General features: G+C 42.7%; 1 protein-coding gene across 3 annotated transcripts in view; it reads left to right on the top strand.

The window, feature by feature from the left end:
• The window catches only part of bcar3 (BCAR3 adaptor protein, NSP family member), a 116,902-nt gene that overhangs the window by 56,124 nt on the left and 41,964 nt on the right, over positions 1 to 18,814 (top strand). Inside the window, exon 1 of one of the 3 annotated variants that reach the window (XM_043698831.1) lies at positions 12,869 to 13,090. The exons of 1 other annotated variant lie outside the window; for it this stretch is intronic. In XM_043698831.1, the coding sequence (XP_043554766.1) occupies positions 13,079 to 13,090 (12 nt within the window). In that variant the 5' untranslated portion in view covers positions 12,869 to 13,078. Of the gene's footprint in view, positions 1 to 12,868; positions 13,091 to 13,141; positions 13,566 to 18,814 lie in introns of those variants that run through there. One more of the 3 variants, XM_043698830.1, reaches the window with a different exon arrangement.

Genomic DNA, 18,814 nt, shown 5'->3' with positions numbered 1-18,814 from the left:
CCGTATTCACCTCCCCCCAACCCTCCTTGACAGTACTCATTCCCCCGACTGTACTCCGGCACCCACACCTCCCCAACAGTATTCATCCTCCCCGCACCCCCACCATAACCTTCTTCAACTCCACCCTGCCCCAACACATGCTCACATCTCTGAAGTGGAATAACCATTAGAACTTGTTCATGGTCTTTTTAAATGACAGAGTACTAACCGTATATGACCAAATCTTGTCTAAACAATGATGTTATCAAACACTGTCCCTGCTTCTTCTGTTCAAACACCCTCCTGTCACCGCTAACCTGCTGACCCTAGATAATTAGCTTCGTTCAACCCTAGTGGACAAATAGGGAACTTCAGGTGCCCCAGTATAGCGTAAGCTGGAACTTATTATTGAGTCTGTGGTTTCATCTGTAAATTCTTTGATGAGTGACTCAAACAGTAAGCAACTTTGAAATGGTAATTAAATACAATTATTGTTTGTCAATGCAGTTAACAGTCTCGTTTCTGGGGTGTGTTATTATTGAACACATTGAGAATATGTGTTTGTCATCGTACAGGGTTTCATACGATGGTGCTCAGAGGCCTTTTGGAGCACTGCCAAGTGGAGAAACAGGTGCTTCCTCCTCGAAAGGAGAAAAGAGGCTAAATCAAACAGCCATGGAGGCCTCTGCAGGCCACAGGTTACTGACCCACCCTGATCACAAAGCCTCTGGGAGGAGGCCCCACATTTTCCAGGCCCAAGTTCCAAATCTGAGGCCTTACCACCAGCAACATAGACTTCAGATTTGTAACTCACATGAGTCACTCGATCTTTCATTTAGTCTCTCCCTCTTACTTTATAACTTTCTCTCTTTAACTCTTTCTCTATCTCTTTTTCTTTATCGCTTTCTCTTACTTTATCTCTCTCTCTCCCTTTTTCTTTGTTTCTCGCTGTCTCTCACTTTCTTTCTTACTCTCTCTCTTTCTTTCCATGACTCATCTGAAAATCTATTTTAATTTTCTGCATTTATATCCAGTTGCGGAGCTTAATTTTCTGTCTGACTCACTGAATGACAGGTCATTGACTCATTAGTGGATAAAAACATTATCAGTGACCAAAAACACATATGCTTGAGCAGTCAAAGTTGCTGCCTCCCAGTCACTGATGTCAGGATGCAGCATTGTACATTATGCGACCTGGGGTAATGTGTGCTATGATCAGACATGTGAAGCACAAAACCCTTTACTTACTTTTCAGACGCTACACTACAGGACATCACTAGTATTTTCTTGTTTGTTTGAAATTGGTTAGGCCTGCTTAATTCTGATAACCTGAAGCAGCTAACCTGAATGGTTTCACTGGCTGAGGACAGATCTCTCTGTAAAACATTAGTGTTTTCATAATGCATGGCCTATTCGCCCAGTTGATTTAGCAGGTAGCCAAGACCAGTAACCAAAGAAATAAAGTACCAACCCACTCAAAACATTCCCTCCCTTTTCCTTGTGTACCAATAGACATAAGAAGCTTAAAAAAATACTTGTAAGTGCATGCAAATTACTATTTTCTGACCCAATGACACTGAAGGGATGCCGATGTTTCCACGTCAAGCTGGTGAGTGGCTTGGAGAGGAACCTGCAGGTGTTGGAGTTTCCATGGATCTGCTGTCAGTGTCCTTCTAGGTGGCTGTGGTCATGGGTTGCAACGTACTGTCTAAGGAACTTTGGTGAATTTCTGCAGTACATCTTGTAGATGGTACACACTGCTGCTACTGAGCATCAGTGCTGGAGGGAGTAGATGCTTGTTCATGTAATGCCAATCAAGTGGGTTACTTTGTCCTGAATGGTGTCAAGCTTTGAGTGTTGTTGGAGCTGCACCCAACCAGGTAAGTGGGGAGTATTCCATCACACTCCTGACCTGTGACCTGTGATGGTTTTGTCAGGAGGTGAGTTACTCGCTGTAAAATTCCTAACTGTATTTATATAGTTTCTAGTTGAGTGTCTGGACTCCTAGGATATTGATATTGAGAATACAGAGGAACTTTGATTATCTGAATATCGATTATCCGAATTTCGGATTATCTGAAGAAGATTTCAAGGTCCCGCAAAAACGTTACATCAAAGAGGTAAGTGTACTCGATTTACCTGTGCTGAAGAAGATGTGAAAACGCTGGCAAAAAGAAAGAAACACAAGCAGCTCAAGCATCAGCGACTGGATATTTTTTAGGTAAGGGTTGTTACACAGCCCTTTGCAAAAGGAAGTGTTTTACAATATTTCTGTCACTTTACCGAGACAGAGAACATAAACGCATGCGTGAGGTGGTGTCTCTGTCTTTTTGTCGTGAGACTGAGTTCCCGGAAACTAACAAATGCTCTTGCAATCGTAGAAGCTGTTCAGGACCTTGTTTAATGCTATCTTCACCACTCCTTGTCAAATGCTAACTACTACATTTTTAAAACATTTTCTCACGTTATCATTGCTTTATTTTGTTCATCATGTGAAATCTGTGTCCTCTTGCGCTCAATACATTGAAATTTAAGACTTAAACATATTCTACGGTATAGCACAGTGTTAAATCAGCATGGCTTCCCTTGTTTAAGGTAAAATCGGTTATCCAAATAATCAATTATCTGAACAAAATAGTGCCCGTCTATCTCGTTCGGATAATCGAGGTTCCTCTGTATCAATTATGGAATAGGAATATTGAGATCATATTCCCAACAACTTATTTGTTCCTTTAGTTTTGTTTATTAACAGAAAGGGAATTAGTCACACCTGGATTCCAGATTGTGGTGAGAGGCTCTTGTATTGGAAGTTATGAGGCTAGAGGTAGTTGGCCTTTGGAGAAGCGACAATGAGGCTGTGACCCTTACCCTCAACCCTCTGAAACAAATGCAGCCAGTGCTTATCAAGGCATGGAATCCTTCTCAACATGAACCAACTATTTCAGAAGAGATTGCATTGGAAGAGAAATTGATTGGTTAGGGAATGGAATCTAAGGAAAGAAATAGCTGTTAGTGCTATATTTAGGATCTGTTTCAAACAGCAATTATGTATTGCAAATGATTCATTTGTGAAATAATCATGGGCTAACTGTTGCTGTCACTGTGCGTCACTGTCCATGTTTCTGGACCCAGAATATTAAACATTACTTTGGCAGCAATAATTGTTTACATGGCAAATTCTGTGTTTTCATCATATTTTGTTCAAAAGGGGGAGTTTCCTTTAATTTACCCCTTATCAACATCTTGTAATGAATGATAGGAATGAACGATAATGTTCAAATTACAGACTAAAATCATTACTTACTTTTACTGATGGGGCACGGATAATCTGAGTAAGGCTCCAGCAGGGGCTGAACTCATTAGATTGCAGTTTAAAATTGATTTGGACATTCTTTGCTGGTCTGCATTGTTTTAGCTGCGCCTTTCATGAAGTTTATTCCAATGGAAATTATTTGACCAACTTAGCTCATCTTTGCCAATTTGTTGCTGATGATTGATTTCGTTCTGACTTTAAAGACTTGTGTGTAAGTAGCTCCATCAAAACTTCAGGACATCCCAAAGAGCATGACAGCAAATAAAACATTCTTTGAGGTGTAATCAATTTTGTAATGTAGGAAATACAGCAGCTAATTTGCAGGCAGCAATCTTTACAAGACAGGTTACTGGGATTTATTTACAGTGCATTCAATGATGGTTCAGCTGATCAATAGGATATGCATTGACTGTACTCTGAAGTATCAAAAAGTTGTCCTATGGTGCTACAGCAGTGGGTTTGGCTGATGCCAGGGTATCGGCAGCCTGCATGCCAATTGCTCTTGGTCCAATTTGGTTTGTTTTCAAGCTTTGCAGTGAAGCAGAACAAAACTGGCATCCACCCACTGGCCAGAGTCACAATGAATGTTCTCGTGACATTTTCAAATCAGAAATTTGCTCTCGACCAGAACCAGTCTTGATTTTCCCTTCTATTACAGATAAATTACTTACCAGCATGTAATTGTAATTCCCCAGAAGTAATTTGTTCTTAACAATCAGGTACCAACTGGTGCCTTGTTAATACTCAGGGATACGTCTGGTGTTCTTTTTCCTTCTTTAGTCTGAAAATTTTTCATTCCTCAGATGTGAAAACTTCTTGCCATTGACAAGAAGCTCAGAAACTGCAAGCTTAAGGTGTAGCTGGGAACAGACATTGGTGGCTCCAACTTCATTGTGATAGAATGTGCAAAACTCTTTGACCAACTGAGCAGCCTTACGCCAGTATAAAATACTCCCACCTTATCCTGGAGACCACAACATTTACATGCTGTGAGATATTTAAGGCCATACAATAATTAATTGTGAATTGTAACTTGCAACCAACTTATTCCTGATCTTTGTACAGTGATTTTTCCACTACCCTGTGACTCTCTATGATGAGTCCATGTGTTGTGATGTGGTGTGGTGCTGTGGTCTCGGATGGTGTATGTGCAGTAGAGAAAAACCTGATAAATGCTGCTTTTACCCTGACAAACTATAGAGGCAGATTGGAGTTAAGGTATGCTCTTCAGAAACCGAAAGCTGGTTTGTAGAGCAATTAGACCAAAGAACAATACAGCACAGGACCAGGCCCTCTGATCCTCCAAGCCTGCGCCAACACATTTTGCTATTCCACACTAAAACTGCCTTAACTTACAGGATCCAATCCCCGCCCCCCCACATTCCCTTGCTATTTGTGAATTCATCCAGGTGCTTCTAGAATGCTGCTATTGTGTCTGCTTCCATCACCTTTTCTCTTCCTTGGAAGTTTGAACATGCATTCACCCCTCTTCTGAAATGTGATGTTAAATTACATATCTGTAACAAGGAGCCTGAGAAATCACCAGTTGAATGTAGGGACAGTTATTCCAAGGTGTATTAGAAATTACAGATTTTAATACTTACTTTAGCTGGATAAGTCTTACACTTTCCTGAATAGAAAGTATATCCATGAGATGGATGAATGTTAGTCTTTCTCCAGAGGGTTGAACTTTAAGAGGTTAGAAGGTAATCTATGCAAGGGCCAAATTAGATCACATCCGGAGCTCTATTTTTACTTCTGGGAATCACACTGTAGGAAGGTTGTATTGACCTTGAAGGGAATGTAGTATTGATTTACTGGAATGAGTCCTGGACTCCAACGATTAAAATGTGGGATAGAGATTTCACAAACAAAAATTGTGTACCCTGGGAATGTTAAACATTGAGTTATTCAAAGTTTACAAGCTTTTCAGGAGTACTGATAGGATATATATAGAGAAACTATTTATGCTTCTTGGATACTGTGTTATGGACCAGACCAGACCCCCCCAAAAATATTTTAAGATAGTCTAGACCCTAACCTTTTCTTATTTTAAAGGCAACTGTAAAGTGCTATGTTCCAGATGCAGTGTGACTGGTCAAAGTATTCAGCATTAAGCAAAATACAATTTATTCAAACAAAAAAGAACTTGGAATAAATTGACTCTATTGGAAATCTTAACAGAATAATAGAGACACTATTAGTAATTAACTGTTCCAATATAGCAATATCCCATAAACACATCTCTTGGCAAAAAGGTAAATTTAGGAATTAGATTTTCTTACATGCAATGCCCACAGTAGGAAGAGAAACGCCAGCTTCTAGCTCTAACCGAGAGAGAAGGAAAAATAGCTTCTACTTCTTCAAAACTCCAGCAGCTTCTGTTGGATCTAAAAGCTAAAATAAGGTGGAAATCCTGGTCTGTCAGAACTGACCACACCCATGCAAGCTGCTTCTTTTGTTCTAACTTTTTTTTAAAAACCCCAAGGTCTCCCTAGCTGTTTATGTTACCATGGACTACTTCTCATCTTTCATTCAATCTCTCTCTCAAAAGAAACCAGGACAAAATATAGCTCCTAAAGCCTCAGCATCATCACACTGGGACTAAGGAGAAGTAGTCTAAAAATTAGAACTAGTTCTTTCAGGAATGTAATTAGGAAACACATTTACATGCAAAGGATGTTAGAAGGACTAGAGGGTTTGAAATATAAGGAGAGGCTGACACATTGTTTTCCCTGGAGCGTAGAAAGTTGAGGGGTTACCTTTGTAGAGATTTATAAAATCATTAGAAGCATAGGTAAATTGAATAGCAAAGGTCTTTTCTCTAGGGTAGGGATGTTCAAAAGTAGAGGACATACTTTTAAGGTGAGAGGGCAAGATTTAAAAGGGACCTGAGGTGCAACTTTTTTACACAGAGGATGATGCATATATGGAATGAACTGCCAGAGGAAATGACAAATGCAGGTACAGTTACAAAATTTAAGACATTTTGGTCAGGTACATGATTCAAAGGTTTTGGAGGGATATGGGCGAAATGCAGGCAAATGAGACCAGTTTAGTTTGGGAAACCTGGTTGGCATGGACAGGTTGGATTGAAGGGTCTGTTGCCATGCTACATGACTCTATGATGGTATAAGTTAGAAACTTTTTTTTCCCAATAAATAGCAATTGATGATAAAGTGATTGTTAGTTTTGATTCTTAGGTTGATGGATTTTTGTTATCAAATTTGTTAAAAGATATGGGTCAAAGGCGGGTTATTGGAGTTAGTTCACAGGTCAACTACAATCTCGTTGAACAGCAGAACAGATTGAAGGGGCTAAATGGCCTTCTGCTGTTCCTGATCAATTTGATGTGTAGCAGCATTATCAATGGATTTAGAAAGAAGGGAACTCCAGGGAGGAGGGGGGGGGTCATCCCTCCATTAGTGGTGACTAGTCCTTTTAAGGAGTCAAATGGAGATGTCGTAAATTTTCTCAAAAAGCACTTATCACTAATGACCTGTTTGAATGGATTGACACACCAGCATTACTGTTTTCGCCTACCCATCTGTCACTTGTGATTAAGTGTAATTTCCTTGCCCACTTTGCAGCTTGTGTGGGTCGAGAGGTCAAAGATGGACGGTAATATTATTCGAACACTCAGACTGCTTCCATGCTCTCAGGGCAGATAGTGAGGTGCACTGCTACTTGGTTTAAACACACTTCTGCTGTGCCCCTAATGAGAGTGCAATACATTTGACATCTGGTTTTCAATTTGCTGCTGTCTGTATTGCTGAGCTGCTATGGACCTGCAGTTACCCAGGACATATCTTTCTTCAATCACGAACTGTGGCTACTTTAGCATCCACCTTGTTTTAATAAGTTGTTGTTTTTAAAATGGTACAGGGATATTAAAAGCCTCTTCCATTTTCTCTTGGAAAAGGAATGCTGCAAGTGGAGGAGGTGAGTTTCAGCAGAGAAATAGCATACTTGGGTGGGACATGATTCAAGAACTTCCCGGTACACCAGTCATGCATGGTATTGACTGCTAGTCCGGGTGTGCCCCTGAATTCAGTTATCACAGTTTATGTTACAGTATTTACTGATGTGGATTGAACTAGGGCTGTAATTAACCTAAGTGCCTTAAGATCTAAAATTAGATGTTTGTCTGATCCATTTCAGTGCATGTTTGAAGGTTTCTTTGAGCTCTCTGCGAAGATAATGAGTTCGGCCTGTTTAAGAACAGTAACTTATGCTCGGGTCTAATGGCAAAATTCATTGGCTCAGTATTTCGGTCTCCAGATCATTGGAGAACAGACATACACCCCAAGGATGTGTGTAGGTAACAACCATGCCCAGAATTCCCAACATGCTGCCCTTTCCATTTCATGGTGAATCAAACCTCAGCTGTGTATTGACTATCAACCTTCGAAAAGGCGGGAGGTAATTGGGATGTATTTAGGGCTAAATTACACTGAAGGCAGAATTCCATCAGTTCACATAAACAATCAATTATAATTATGTTTATCTTCCTATTCTCATCTTCACTTTAAACAATTTTCTATTATCAACCCAGTTGATCTAAACTTGAATGTAGCAGTTGTTTCTGCCTCAGCCATTAACCCTGAAATGGAAGTGGAAACATGAAAGCCAATCAGTTGGTCCAAGGCAAATACCATGGGGTCACTGGTGACTTCCCTTCTTAATTCAAAACCAGTACGAACAGGTGGAATTTTGCAGGTGGAATACTCTGTGTTTTCCTCCAAGTAGGGATCAAAAGATAAAAATTATCCAGCTCCTGTAGAGTTGCAGGTTGCTTTTCATTCATGAAATGTGAGTGTTTTTGGCAAGGCTGTATTTATTGCTTATTTAGCCTTAGAGAAGGAGGTGATGAGCAGCCATCTTGAATAGCTGCAGTCCTTGAGATGTTGGTACAGCCATGCTGCTATTGGGAAGGGAGTTCCAAGGTTTTTTGAATGACAGGTATTGACAACGAAAGAACAGGAACATAGTTCTAAAACAAGATATGTGACTCGCAATTTGTAGTGTTCCCATGCACCTGCTGTCCTTGTCCCGCTCGATGGTAGAAGTTATGATCTTAGGAGGTATTGTCAAAGACAAATGCAAGTAAACTGTAAAGTAATCTAATCTAATCTAAACCCAACTGTACTAGAAAATAGAATCCCTACAGTGTGGAAACAGGCCCTTCGGCCCATCGGGTTCACACCAACCCTCTGAAGAGTAACCCAACCAGACCCATTCCCCCACCCTATTATCCTATATTTACCCCTGACCAGTACTAGAAAATAGAATCCCTACAGTGTGGAAACAGGCCCTTCGGGTTCACACCAACCCTCTGAAGAGTAACCCAACCAGACCCATTCCCCCACCCTATTATCCTATATTTACCCCTGACCAAAGCACCTAACCTACACATCCCTGAACACTATGGGTAATTTAGTATGGCCTATCCACCTAACCTGCATATCTTTGGATCGTGGGAGGAAACCAGAGCACCCAGAAGAAACCCACAAAGACACGGGGAGAATGCGCAAACTGCTACCCGAGGCTGGAATCGAACCCAGGTCCCTGGAGCTGTTAGGCAGCAGTGCTAACCACTGAGCCACCATGCCGCCCTTGAGCAGAGGATCCTGATGGACATGTGCACAGAGTACTTAAGAGGGCAGGACAGTAGAAGAGAGCAGTTAATAAAGCACATAAATAATTGAGAATCTTCCAAATCTCATTCGTCTCTACCATTGATATGCAAATGAATCTTAGAAACATTTTAGAAGAATGATTCACTGTAAAGTATTTCCTTAACACCCACCCTGGGTCATTCGCTTTCTAATTGTACATTTCCAGGAAGACACAGTGAAATATGCAGATGTTACAAAACGGTAGCAAGTCATCTGATCCAACCCAGCTGACCTATACACTCCATTCAAGTGAATAGTTTCAATTACATTTATTAATTACATTACACTCCCTATTCCCGTATTCCTTTAAGTCCTGCAAAATTCCTCCATCCACCCAACTAATCTAACCTAGAATGTAGAAACTGGGCTTTCAGTTACTACAAAGGAATCTATTCTGGAACTTCATAACACTAAGTGTGAATATATTATGGCTGTCCTCTGTCGATACTTAATCTTCTATTTCTGAGACCACCACCTTGACCCTTTAACTATTGGAAACAGTTACCTCAGCATTCATCAGCAAACAGTTGTTTCAAATGTTAATTCTTAATGTGGGCATCTCTGGCTGAGCCAGAAGTTTGAAGGAGGTGTTGTTCCCATGTATCTGCTGCCATTATCCTTCTAAATGGTCGAGGCCATGAGTTTGAAAGGTGCTGTCTGAGAAGCCTTAGTAAATCTCTGCAGTGCTTCTCAAGGGTTGTTGGAACTACACTCATCCACACAATCAGGAAATATTTCTTATGTGTCTTGTAAATGGTGGACACATTTTTGAGAGTTAGGAGATTAGTTACGTGCTGTAGGTTCCCTGGCTTCTGACCTGCTTTTGTAGCCACAGTATTTGAAGGCTAGCCCAGTTCAGTTTCCTGTCAATGATAACCCCCTGGATATTGACAGTGAGGTATTCAGGACTCCTGTCATTGAATATCAAGGAACAATAGTTAAATTTAAATGGTCATCGGATAGGCATATAGATGAGAATGGAATAGTATAGGTTAGATGGTCTTCAGATTGGTTTCACAGGGTGGCACAACATCGAGGTCCGAAGGGCCTGGACTGTGCTGCAATGTTCTATGTTCTAAATTCTCTCTTGTTGGATATGGTCATTGACTTTGGCTTGTGAGGTATGAAATCTTTGAGGAGAAAGTGAGGTCTGCAGATGCTGGAGATCAGAGCTGAAAATGTGTTGCTGGAAAAGCGCAGCAGGTCAGGCAGCATCCAGGGAACAGGAGAATCGACGTTTCGGGCATAAAGGCTTATGCTCGAAACATCGATTCTCCTGTTCCCTGGATGCTGCCTGACCTGCTGCACTTTTCCAGCAACACATTTTCAGCTTGTGAGGTATGAATACTACTGCCCAAACCTGAATATTGCACAGGTCCTGTTGCATGTAGACATGGACTGCTTCAGTATCTGAAGAATTGCAAATGGTGCTGAACATTGTGCAATCATCAGCAAAAATCCCTATTTCTGACCTTATAATGGAGGGAAAGTAATTGATGAAGCAGCTGAAGATGATTGAGCCTAGAACACTACCTTGAGGAACTCCTACATGGATGTCTTGCAGTTGAGATAACTCTGACCAGTGGAGAGTTTGCCTCTGATGTCCACTGGTTCCAGATTTGCTAGGGCTCCTTGATGCCACACTCAGTCAAATGGTGCCTTGATGTCAAGGACTGTCACTCTCACCTAACCTCTGGAATTCAGCCCTTTTGTCCATGTCCGAACCAAGGCTGTAATGAGGTCAGGAGCTGAGTGGCTCTCACGGAACCTAAACTGGACGTCACTGAGCAGGTTGTTGCTAAGCAGCTGCTTGACACCTTCCATCACCTTATGGATAATCTAGAGGAGACCAATGGGGCAGTAATTGATTGGGTTGGATTTGACCTGCTTTTTATGTTTAGGACACATCTAGACAATTTTCTACATTGTCGGGTAGATGCCACTGTTGTACCTGTACTGGAACAACTTGGCTAGGGGTGTGACAATTTTGGTTCAACTTGTCCAAATCAGTATGATCTAAACTAATAGATCAATGGTTATTTTATAGAACCTTCCACATTCACAGAATTCCCCAAAAGGACTTCACAGTGGATGAATTACTTTTAAAATGTCACCATTGTTGTCATGTAGGCAAACAGCAGCCAATTTCTACATGGCAAGATCCCATAAACTGTAATTAGAGAGTGACTGGTTCTTTTCCTCTAATAATGTTGATTGAAGGGTCACCATTTGCCAAGCAAAATGCTCTTACCTTGCACCAAGAAAAACACTCTTACCTTTCACACGCACTCAGACAGGCAATGAGAAACTCATCCAGAAGGTATTACATGTGACAATGCAGTACTTGTCAATCTGGTGTGTGTGCTCCACTGAGCTTAACCCATTTTCAGGACAACAAGAGGCATAGTCTATAGCTGGCGGCAGGTTGGTTTAAGTAAGACATCAGGAAGAAGCTTTTCAAGCAGAGGTGATTTACTTCTGATTGGTTGGACAGTGGAACAAAAATCATTTCAGCATCAGAAAGACAATGCGTGGATGTTTATTGTTTTCTGGATAATTGAATGCACTTTGAGCTGTATATATCCTAGTACAGCAGTTGCCTGTCAGTCCCTGTAAGTGCACAATTGGAGGGAAAATAATCAGTAACCCTTGATTATTGTAACACACACACTCATTCACATTAACCAGAAACTGAACTGGACTAGTCATATAAACAATGTGGTTGCAAGAGCAAGTCAGAGGCTAAGAGTCTTGCAGCAAATAATTCACCACCTGACTCCCCAAAGCCTAGCCACCATCGATAAGGCACAAGTCAGGAGTATGATGGAACACTCCTCACTTACCTGGTTGGGTGCAGCTCTGATAACATTGAAGAAACTTGACACCATCCAGGATAAAGCAGCCTGCTTGTTTGGCACCACATCCACAAACATCCACTCCCACCTGCACCGAAGCTTAGCAGCAGCAATGTGTACCATCCACAAGATGCCATGCAGAAATTCACCAAGACATTTTAGATAGCGCCTTCCAAATCAACGATCACTTCCAACTAGAAGGACAAGGGCAGCAGATAGACAGGAATACTACCCCCTGCAAGTTCCCCTCCAAGCCTTTCACCATCCTGACTTGGAAAGATATTGCCGTTCCCTCAATGTTACTGAGTCAAAATCCTGGAACTCCCTCCCTAACTACATTGTGAAGGTGACTCCAGCACATGAACTGCAGCTCACCCCGACTTTCTCGAGGGTTATTGGGAATGGGGCAACACATACTGGCCAGCCAGCCATGCCCACATCCAATGAATGAATAAATGATACAAAAACCTCAGGAACTCTGGTCCCTTGTGGACAGTGGCTTATTACTTCACAGATTGACAGATTAATACAGTGCAGTAGAAGGCTATTCAGCCTGTCTTATCTTCCCTGGCTCTCTGAAGGAACAACTCACCTGGCGCTATTCTCCCTGCTCTCTGTCCATAACCTGCATATTCTTCCTTTTCAGAAAACAGTCTCTATTTGGGTGTTATCAGTAAACCTGTCTCCAGCACACTCAGAGAGAGTACATTCCAGACCTTCATTACTAGCTATGTGTTTTGTTTTCTCTTTCATATCCTCTTTGCTTCTCTGGCTAATTATTTTAAATATATGCCCCATTTTTAAAATCTAAGTTTCCATGAGCATGTTGTGTAATTGGAGATGGGCTGATACCCATTCTTCCCCACCCCGGGGTCCTGAAGTTCCTGTTTTGGTAATCAATCTAAAGAAAATGTAGAGTTTGACGGGTTTTAATTGATCTTAACAGTCATCGTCTTCAGGAGAGTTCGTTCTGCTTACAGCTTTTAAAACAAGGGTCGAGTTTTAATGCTTTTATTCCTATGATTCATTCAAACACGTACAGTTGGCAATTTAGCCGGGAGTCACATTTCATTAACGGGACGATGCTCTGGGTAAGGCGTGATCTGCATTTTTCGGATGAGTAAATGATTCAGAACGCAGGTCCATGGCTATTCCCACTCAACTTTCGGTTCTCAGCTGGCGACGGGACTGGCTTCTCTCAATAGGCGCCAGAGCACTGTCCCTCCAGGGGGATTAATAAGAGGGGTACAGCCATGGTGATCCAGGTAAGGTGCATCCTAACTCCCCCGGGACAGAGGGAGGGAGTGCTGGCGAGCTGACGTCTTGCTCTGAGCTTCCAGCGACTCTGCAAAGGGGGCTGGCTGTCTCCAGTGAGTGGAGAGCGCGATTTGTTTGTCAGTCCAGCTCTCTCTCTCTCTCTCTCCATACATGGCCAGTGCGGGACCCCACAGGCTGACTCCCTGAGCTCTCAGCAAGCAGCGAGCGCTTAAGGAGAGCTCTGCTCATTACGGGGAGCTGTCAGTTCGCGACCCAGTGATGGACTTACCATCCCCTGTGAAATCCTCTGTGGTGTTTTAACCCGGTGTCCTGGCAACCGTCTTTTCCTCCGTGTGCGTTTTTGTTTTTCCAAACAAAAATAGCGGACATCATACCGTCAAAATGACAGAGAGATGCAGTGTTTTAAGAGCTCTGTCGGCAGCCCTGTGCTGTTTCTATCGGAGCTCCTACATTGGAGTCAAGGTATGTACATTACATTTCTACAGGTCAACCAGACCGGGCTATTCCTGATGAAACTTGGAAAAAAAACATATATTTGTACCAGCATAAGGTTTACAGATCCCACGCTTCACGTCTCTGGAATAACAGCTGAGACATTATCATTGTGTGAATACAGACAGGAATGGTTTTATGAATGAAGTTATGGTCTGTGTAAAGTTTTAAATTTCCTACTAACCCGGCGCTCCCCCTGAAGGAGGTTCTATTCAAATGTACCTGTTAGCTCGAATTTTGTTTTTATTTTGTTAAGTGTGTGACATTAGACTCACGGAGTTTGGTTCAGCTGTACGGTATTAAGCAATGTGCTCTTCCTCAGTTTGGCATCAGGCTTTAATACTTAAAATAACTCGAGAGGTTGTCATGGGAACTTTCCATTTAGCTGTGAGCCAGTTCCTGTGCCTTGAGGGTATTATTAGTGTTGGATCGGGGTCTGGGCCCAGCCAACCGTCTTGCTAAGGAATGAACTAAAAATAACCCCCGCACCATATGTAAACTTTAAAAGAAACACACTCAATCGTTTAAAAATAAAGATGTTTTTTTTTTCTGGTCGAAAGCTGAACGGCATTGGTCCATCTTCCAACGGAACCCTGTGATTCATGGGCAATAATCCTTGAGACTCGTGTCTTGTCGGTGCAACTCGTGATTTTCCGGGTTGGGAGCTGGGTATTGATGGAGATTGTTGCATTCTCAGTCTGGAAGCGGGAGCAGCAAAACTCCTGAAGAGAGTCCTAAGGCCGGGTGTGATTTGGGCAGGAGACACGCTATCTCTGCAAGCGGCCCAACGCAAGCTGGGAAACTGCTCCCCAGTATCTTCCCCCCTCCCTCAGACCCCGAGAGGATGTGTACAAGGGTCCACCCCTACAGGCAGGGGGAATGAATGTGCCTCACGTCCCGTCCTTGACTCACCCCACAGCCTGGGCTGTTCGTCCTATGTTGATGTGAATCACCTTCATCTCTCAAAAATCGAAAAAAGCCACAGCACATGAAAATAATAACCAACACCTCCCCCCCACTTTGAAAATCTCAGTTGAGCTAAATTCCAAAAAAAACCCCGAGGTGTGTTATGTCAGTCCGAGAGAGTCTGTGTGGGAAACCGCTCTGTGTTTCATGTGGGTCTTTCTGAACCGTTCCCAGCCGCACAAAGAAAATATCGCGCTCAGAAGAATTTTCTTTCGCATTGGGATTTGCGGTTTGAAAGCTCTGTGCGAGTGGAAGAAATGAAGGAAAGTTCCAGCATAGTTTTAGTCTAGAGTGGCCGGAAGGGAGAGACCCAGATAAACTGTTTAAGGTTTCGATATAAACTCTCATAATGACACAGGACCAGGGTGGAAACAGAGATTGTCCGATAGACAGCCTAATGGAGGATGTGCACTTTCCCAGATAGCTTTGTTGAACTGAAACACATACATTACTTCATAATGAGGTCAATATTGGAACAAAAGCATTTCTGGCTAAAATGATGAGTAATTAACTCCACTGTGAAGAATGGTTTTAAATTATTATGAGGACAGTATCCAGGGTGTACTGTTCGAATTTTATTAATTCAGGGCAACACCAGTATTTATTGCCCTTCTCTTACTGCCCCGAGAAGGTGAGTTGAACTGCCTTCGCAAATGTCCATGTTGTGTAGGTATTACCCAGTGCTGTTAGGGAGGGATTTTTAGGATCTTGACGCAATGACAGTAAAGGGACAATGATATAGTTCTAAGGTTTTGAGTTTAAGAGTGAACTTCTGGGTGGTAGAGCTATTGAGTTTTGAATGTGCAGCAAATTAAGCTTTCACCAGTTGCTTGAGGGCATCTTGTTGCACATTGATGCTACAGTGGTGGAGGGTGAGAATATTTAAGGTGGCTGATGAAGTGAGCTGCTTTAGTTTGGATGGTGTTGATTTTATTTTGGAGTGTATTTGGAGCTGCTGTCCTCTGGGCAAATGAAGAGTACTCCAGTCCATTCCTGACTTGTGACCTGTAGATCATTGCCATACTTCGGGTAGTCACGAGATAAGTCACTTACTGGCAGGTTTTCCAGTGTCTGACCTGCTGCAGTGGCTACAGTATTTATCCCCCTGGCCCAGTTCATTTTCTGGTCAATGGTAGCCTCTGGGTATTGAAAGTGGAGGATTCAGTGATGGTAATCCATTGAATGTCAAGGGGTAATGGTTGGATTTTTCCTTTGCCTGGTACATCTGTGCTGTGAATGACACTTGTTGTTTATGGGAATTGAAAAGTGTGATGCTGGAAAAGCACAGCAGGTCAGACAGCATCCGGGAGCAGGACAGTTGATGTTTCAGGCATAAGCCCTTCCTCTGATTTCCCTCACTTTCTCCTATTTATTATTTATCAGCCCAAGCCTCAATGTTGTTCAGGTCTTGCTGAATGTGGACATGTATATGAGGAGATATGAATGGTGCTGAACATTATGCAGTCATCAGTGAGTATCCTTATTTCTGACCTTCTGTTGGAGGAGAAATTCTTGGTGAAGCAGCTGAAGATGGTTGGGTCTAGGACCTGAGGAGCTCCTGTGTAGATGTTCTTGAGGCTGAGATGATTGATCTCCAACAACCACAAACAGCGCCAACTGTGCCAAGTATGACTCCAGCCAGTGGAGAGTCTTACCCTGGTTCCTCCTGACTTGCTCAGGTATTTCTAAAGTATCATGCCTCAGCTTCCTCTTTTCCTCCCCCCGCCCCCCACCACCACCACCACCACCCTCTACCCCAACTATATAACTTTCCTCTCAGCTTAACTTCTGGTATTATCCTTGTTAGAATCATTTTCAGGGTGCTGCTCGGTTTTCCTAAACCCTTGTGCATTATTGTACCCTTTTAGAGAATTCATTCCCCAGTCCTGCCAACAGGAATTCCAGTGGCTCTTTCACCATGCACATCTTCATTGCTTTCCATTTCACTGCTGCTGTTCCACAAGGTGTTTGCCAAAACTTGCTTTCTCAGCTGTGTTTCAAATTGTGAACCCATTCCTTCTCTATCTTTTAGCTTTGCTTCTTACATTCTCTGTCACCATGTCTTCCCCCACTCCAGTTTGACACCTCATTGTTCTGCCATTTACACATTCCGATCACTTAATCTGAACTATCAAAGTCCCCCTGCACTTCACCCCTCTCCCCGGCTCCCCCCACCCCCCCCCATTGCATAAATGCTGCCTCCCTCCATACTTCTCTTCAGCTCTGATGAAGAGCCATCTAGACTTAAAACTTGCGCTTTCAAATAAACCTGTTGGACTATAACCTGGTGTGATATTTGACTTAGCCATGACCTTAATGAATGGCGGATCAGGCTCGATGGGCCAAATGGCCAGCTCCTGCTTCTATTACAATGAAACGTTAGCTTGCTCTCTCTTCATGGATACTGCCTGACCCACTGTGTTCTCCAGCATTTTTTTGGTTTTCAGTTCTTTATCCAGTCGATTCTCTGGATTTCTGCTTGTCCAACTTCCCTTTAAACTTTAATCCTCTGCAATTCTCTTCCTATTCTGTTTAATCTTTGATACATCTCGCTGTGTTCAAAGATCTTTGTAAAGACATTTGCCCACAATACTTTACATGAGGCACATTGGTATCAGTGACTCATTGTACATGAAGGCAACACTTTGGTAACAGGGACACCAGAGTCTTTTGTATCCCCCTTTAAATCCTTAACACACTGTCTGTTCCTTTCATAAAACACTCTGGGAAGTTCTTTCACATGAAGAACATAGATGGGGTGTTACTTTGTTGGTTTTGAGCCATCAGCTTCTGATTCTGTTTAATACCTGTATAAACATAGTCTCTCTCCCTGATGTGTTACATAACATTGTAAGTCCTAGATTACCTTGAACAAATAACACAGAAACTGGCAATTTGATTCAAGCAGTCCATTTATGCTCCACTTGAGGTTCCTTGTATCTTCTGTCATCATTTGGGGTGGCGCGGTGGCTCAGTGGTTAGCACTGCTGCCTCACAGCACCAGGGACCCAGGTTCGATTCCAGCCTCGGGTGACTCTCTGTGTGGAGTTTGCACATTCTCCCCGTGTCTGTGTGGGTTTCCTCCGGGTGCTCTGGTTTCCTCCCACAGTCCAAAGATGTGCAGGTGAATTGGCCATGCTAAATTGACCATAGTGTTAGGTGCATTAGTCAGAGGGGAATGGGTCTGAGTGAGTTATTCTTTAGAGGGTCGGTGTTGACTGGTTGGGCCGAAGGGCCTGTTTCCACACTGTAGGGAATCTAATCTAACCATAACTCCCTACTGTATACCCCAGTCCTTCATATATGTTTCCACAGTGCTGTCAAACAGGAGGTCCAAGATAGTGGCCCAGTGATGATGAAGGAATGCAAAATATTTATGAGCCAGCATGGTGCGTGAGTTGCAGGGGAATGTTAGACCGTAAGATGTAGAAAACAGAGGAGACCATTCAGCCCGTTGAGTCTGCTCTGCCATTCAGTGAGATCATGGCTGAGCTGATAATCCTCAAGCTACTTTCCTTATATCCCTTAAACCCCTTCCTGATCAAAAATCTGTCTGTCTGAGCCTTGAATATAAGACAGTAAAACGTAAGGCAATGTGCCTTATTTTAGGAGAAAGTGAGGACTGCAGATGCTGGAGATCAGAGCTGAAAATGTGTTGCTGGAAAAGCGCAGCAGGTCAGGCAGCATCCAAGGAGCAGGAGAATCGACGCTTCGGGCATCCTGCTCCTTGGATGCTGCCTGACCTGCTGCGCTTTTCCAGCAACATATTTTCAACAATGTGCCTTATTCGGTGAGTTGCTGCACTGATTTCTGCAGCAAATGCATATTGCAGCCACAGAAGCACTGGTCCTGGTAATGGTGGATGTTGAAATGATGGGTGAGCCTCTGATCAAGTGGAGCAGGTACAACATGAATGGGTGAGAATTGTGGAGTTAAAATAACAGATCAGATAACCACACAGCCGGCTGAAAGGGAGGCACTCCAACTCTCTGAAGCTGAGGCCTGGGTATATTTTACCACACCTGTGTTTGTTGATGAAGAAAACAGTCATTACAGGCAGCTGAATCTCCTTGAAAAACAGCATGTAGTAGGGCAACTGACTGCATATTTTTATTGTTATAGTCAGGGACAGAAGTAGTTTGCTCAGATTTCTAACAGCTGGAGCATTTTAATTCACTTTGATTCCCACGTTGCCCACCCTTTTGATTCAAGCAGCAGACTACAGTATTTTAACCTTGTTTTCAGTCACTGAA

This window comes from Chiloscyllium plagiosum, chromosome 11, assembly GCF_004010195.1.
Source record: "Chiloscyllium plagiosum isolate BGI_BamShark_2017 chromosome 11, ASM401019v2, whole genome shotgun sequence".
NCBI classification, from domain to species: Eukaryota; Metazoa; Chordata; class Chondrichthyes; order Orectolobiformes; family Hemiscylliidae; genus Chiloscyllium; species Chiloscyllium plagiosum.
This window is presented reverse-complemented; position numbering and strand designations above follow the sequence as displayed.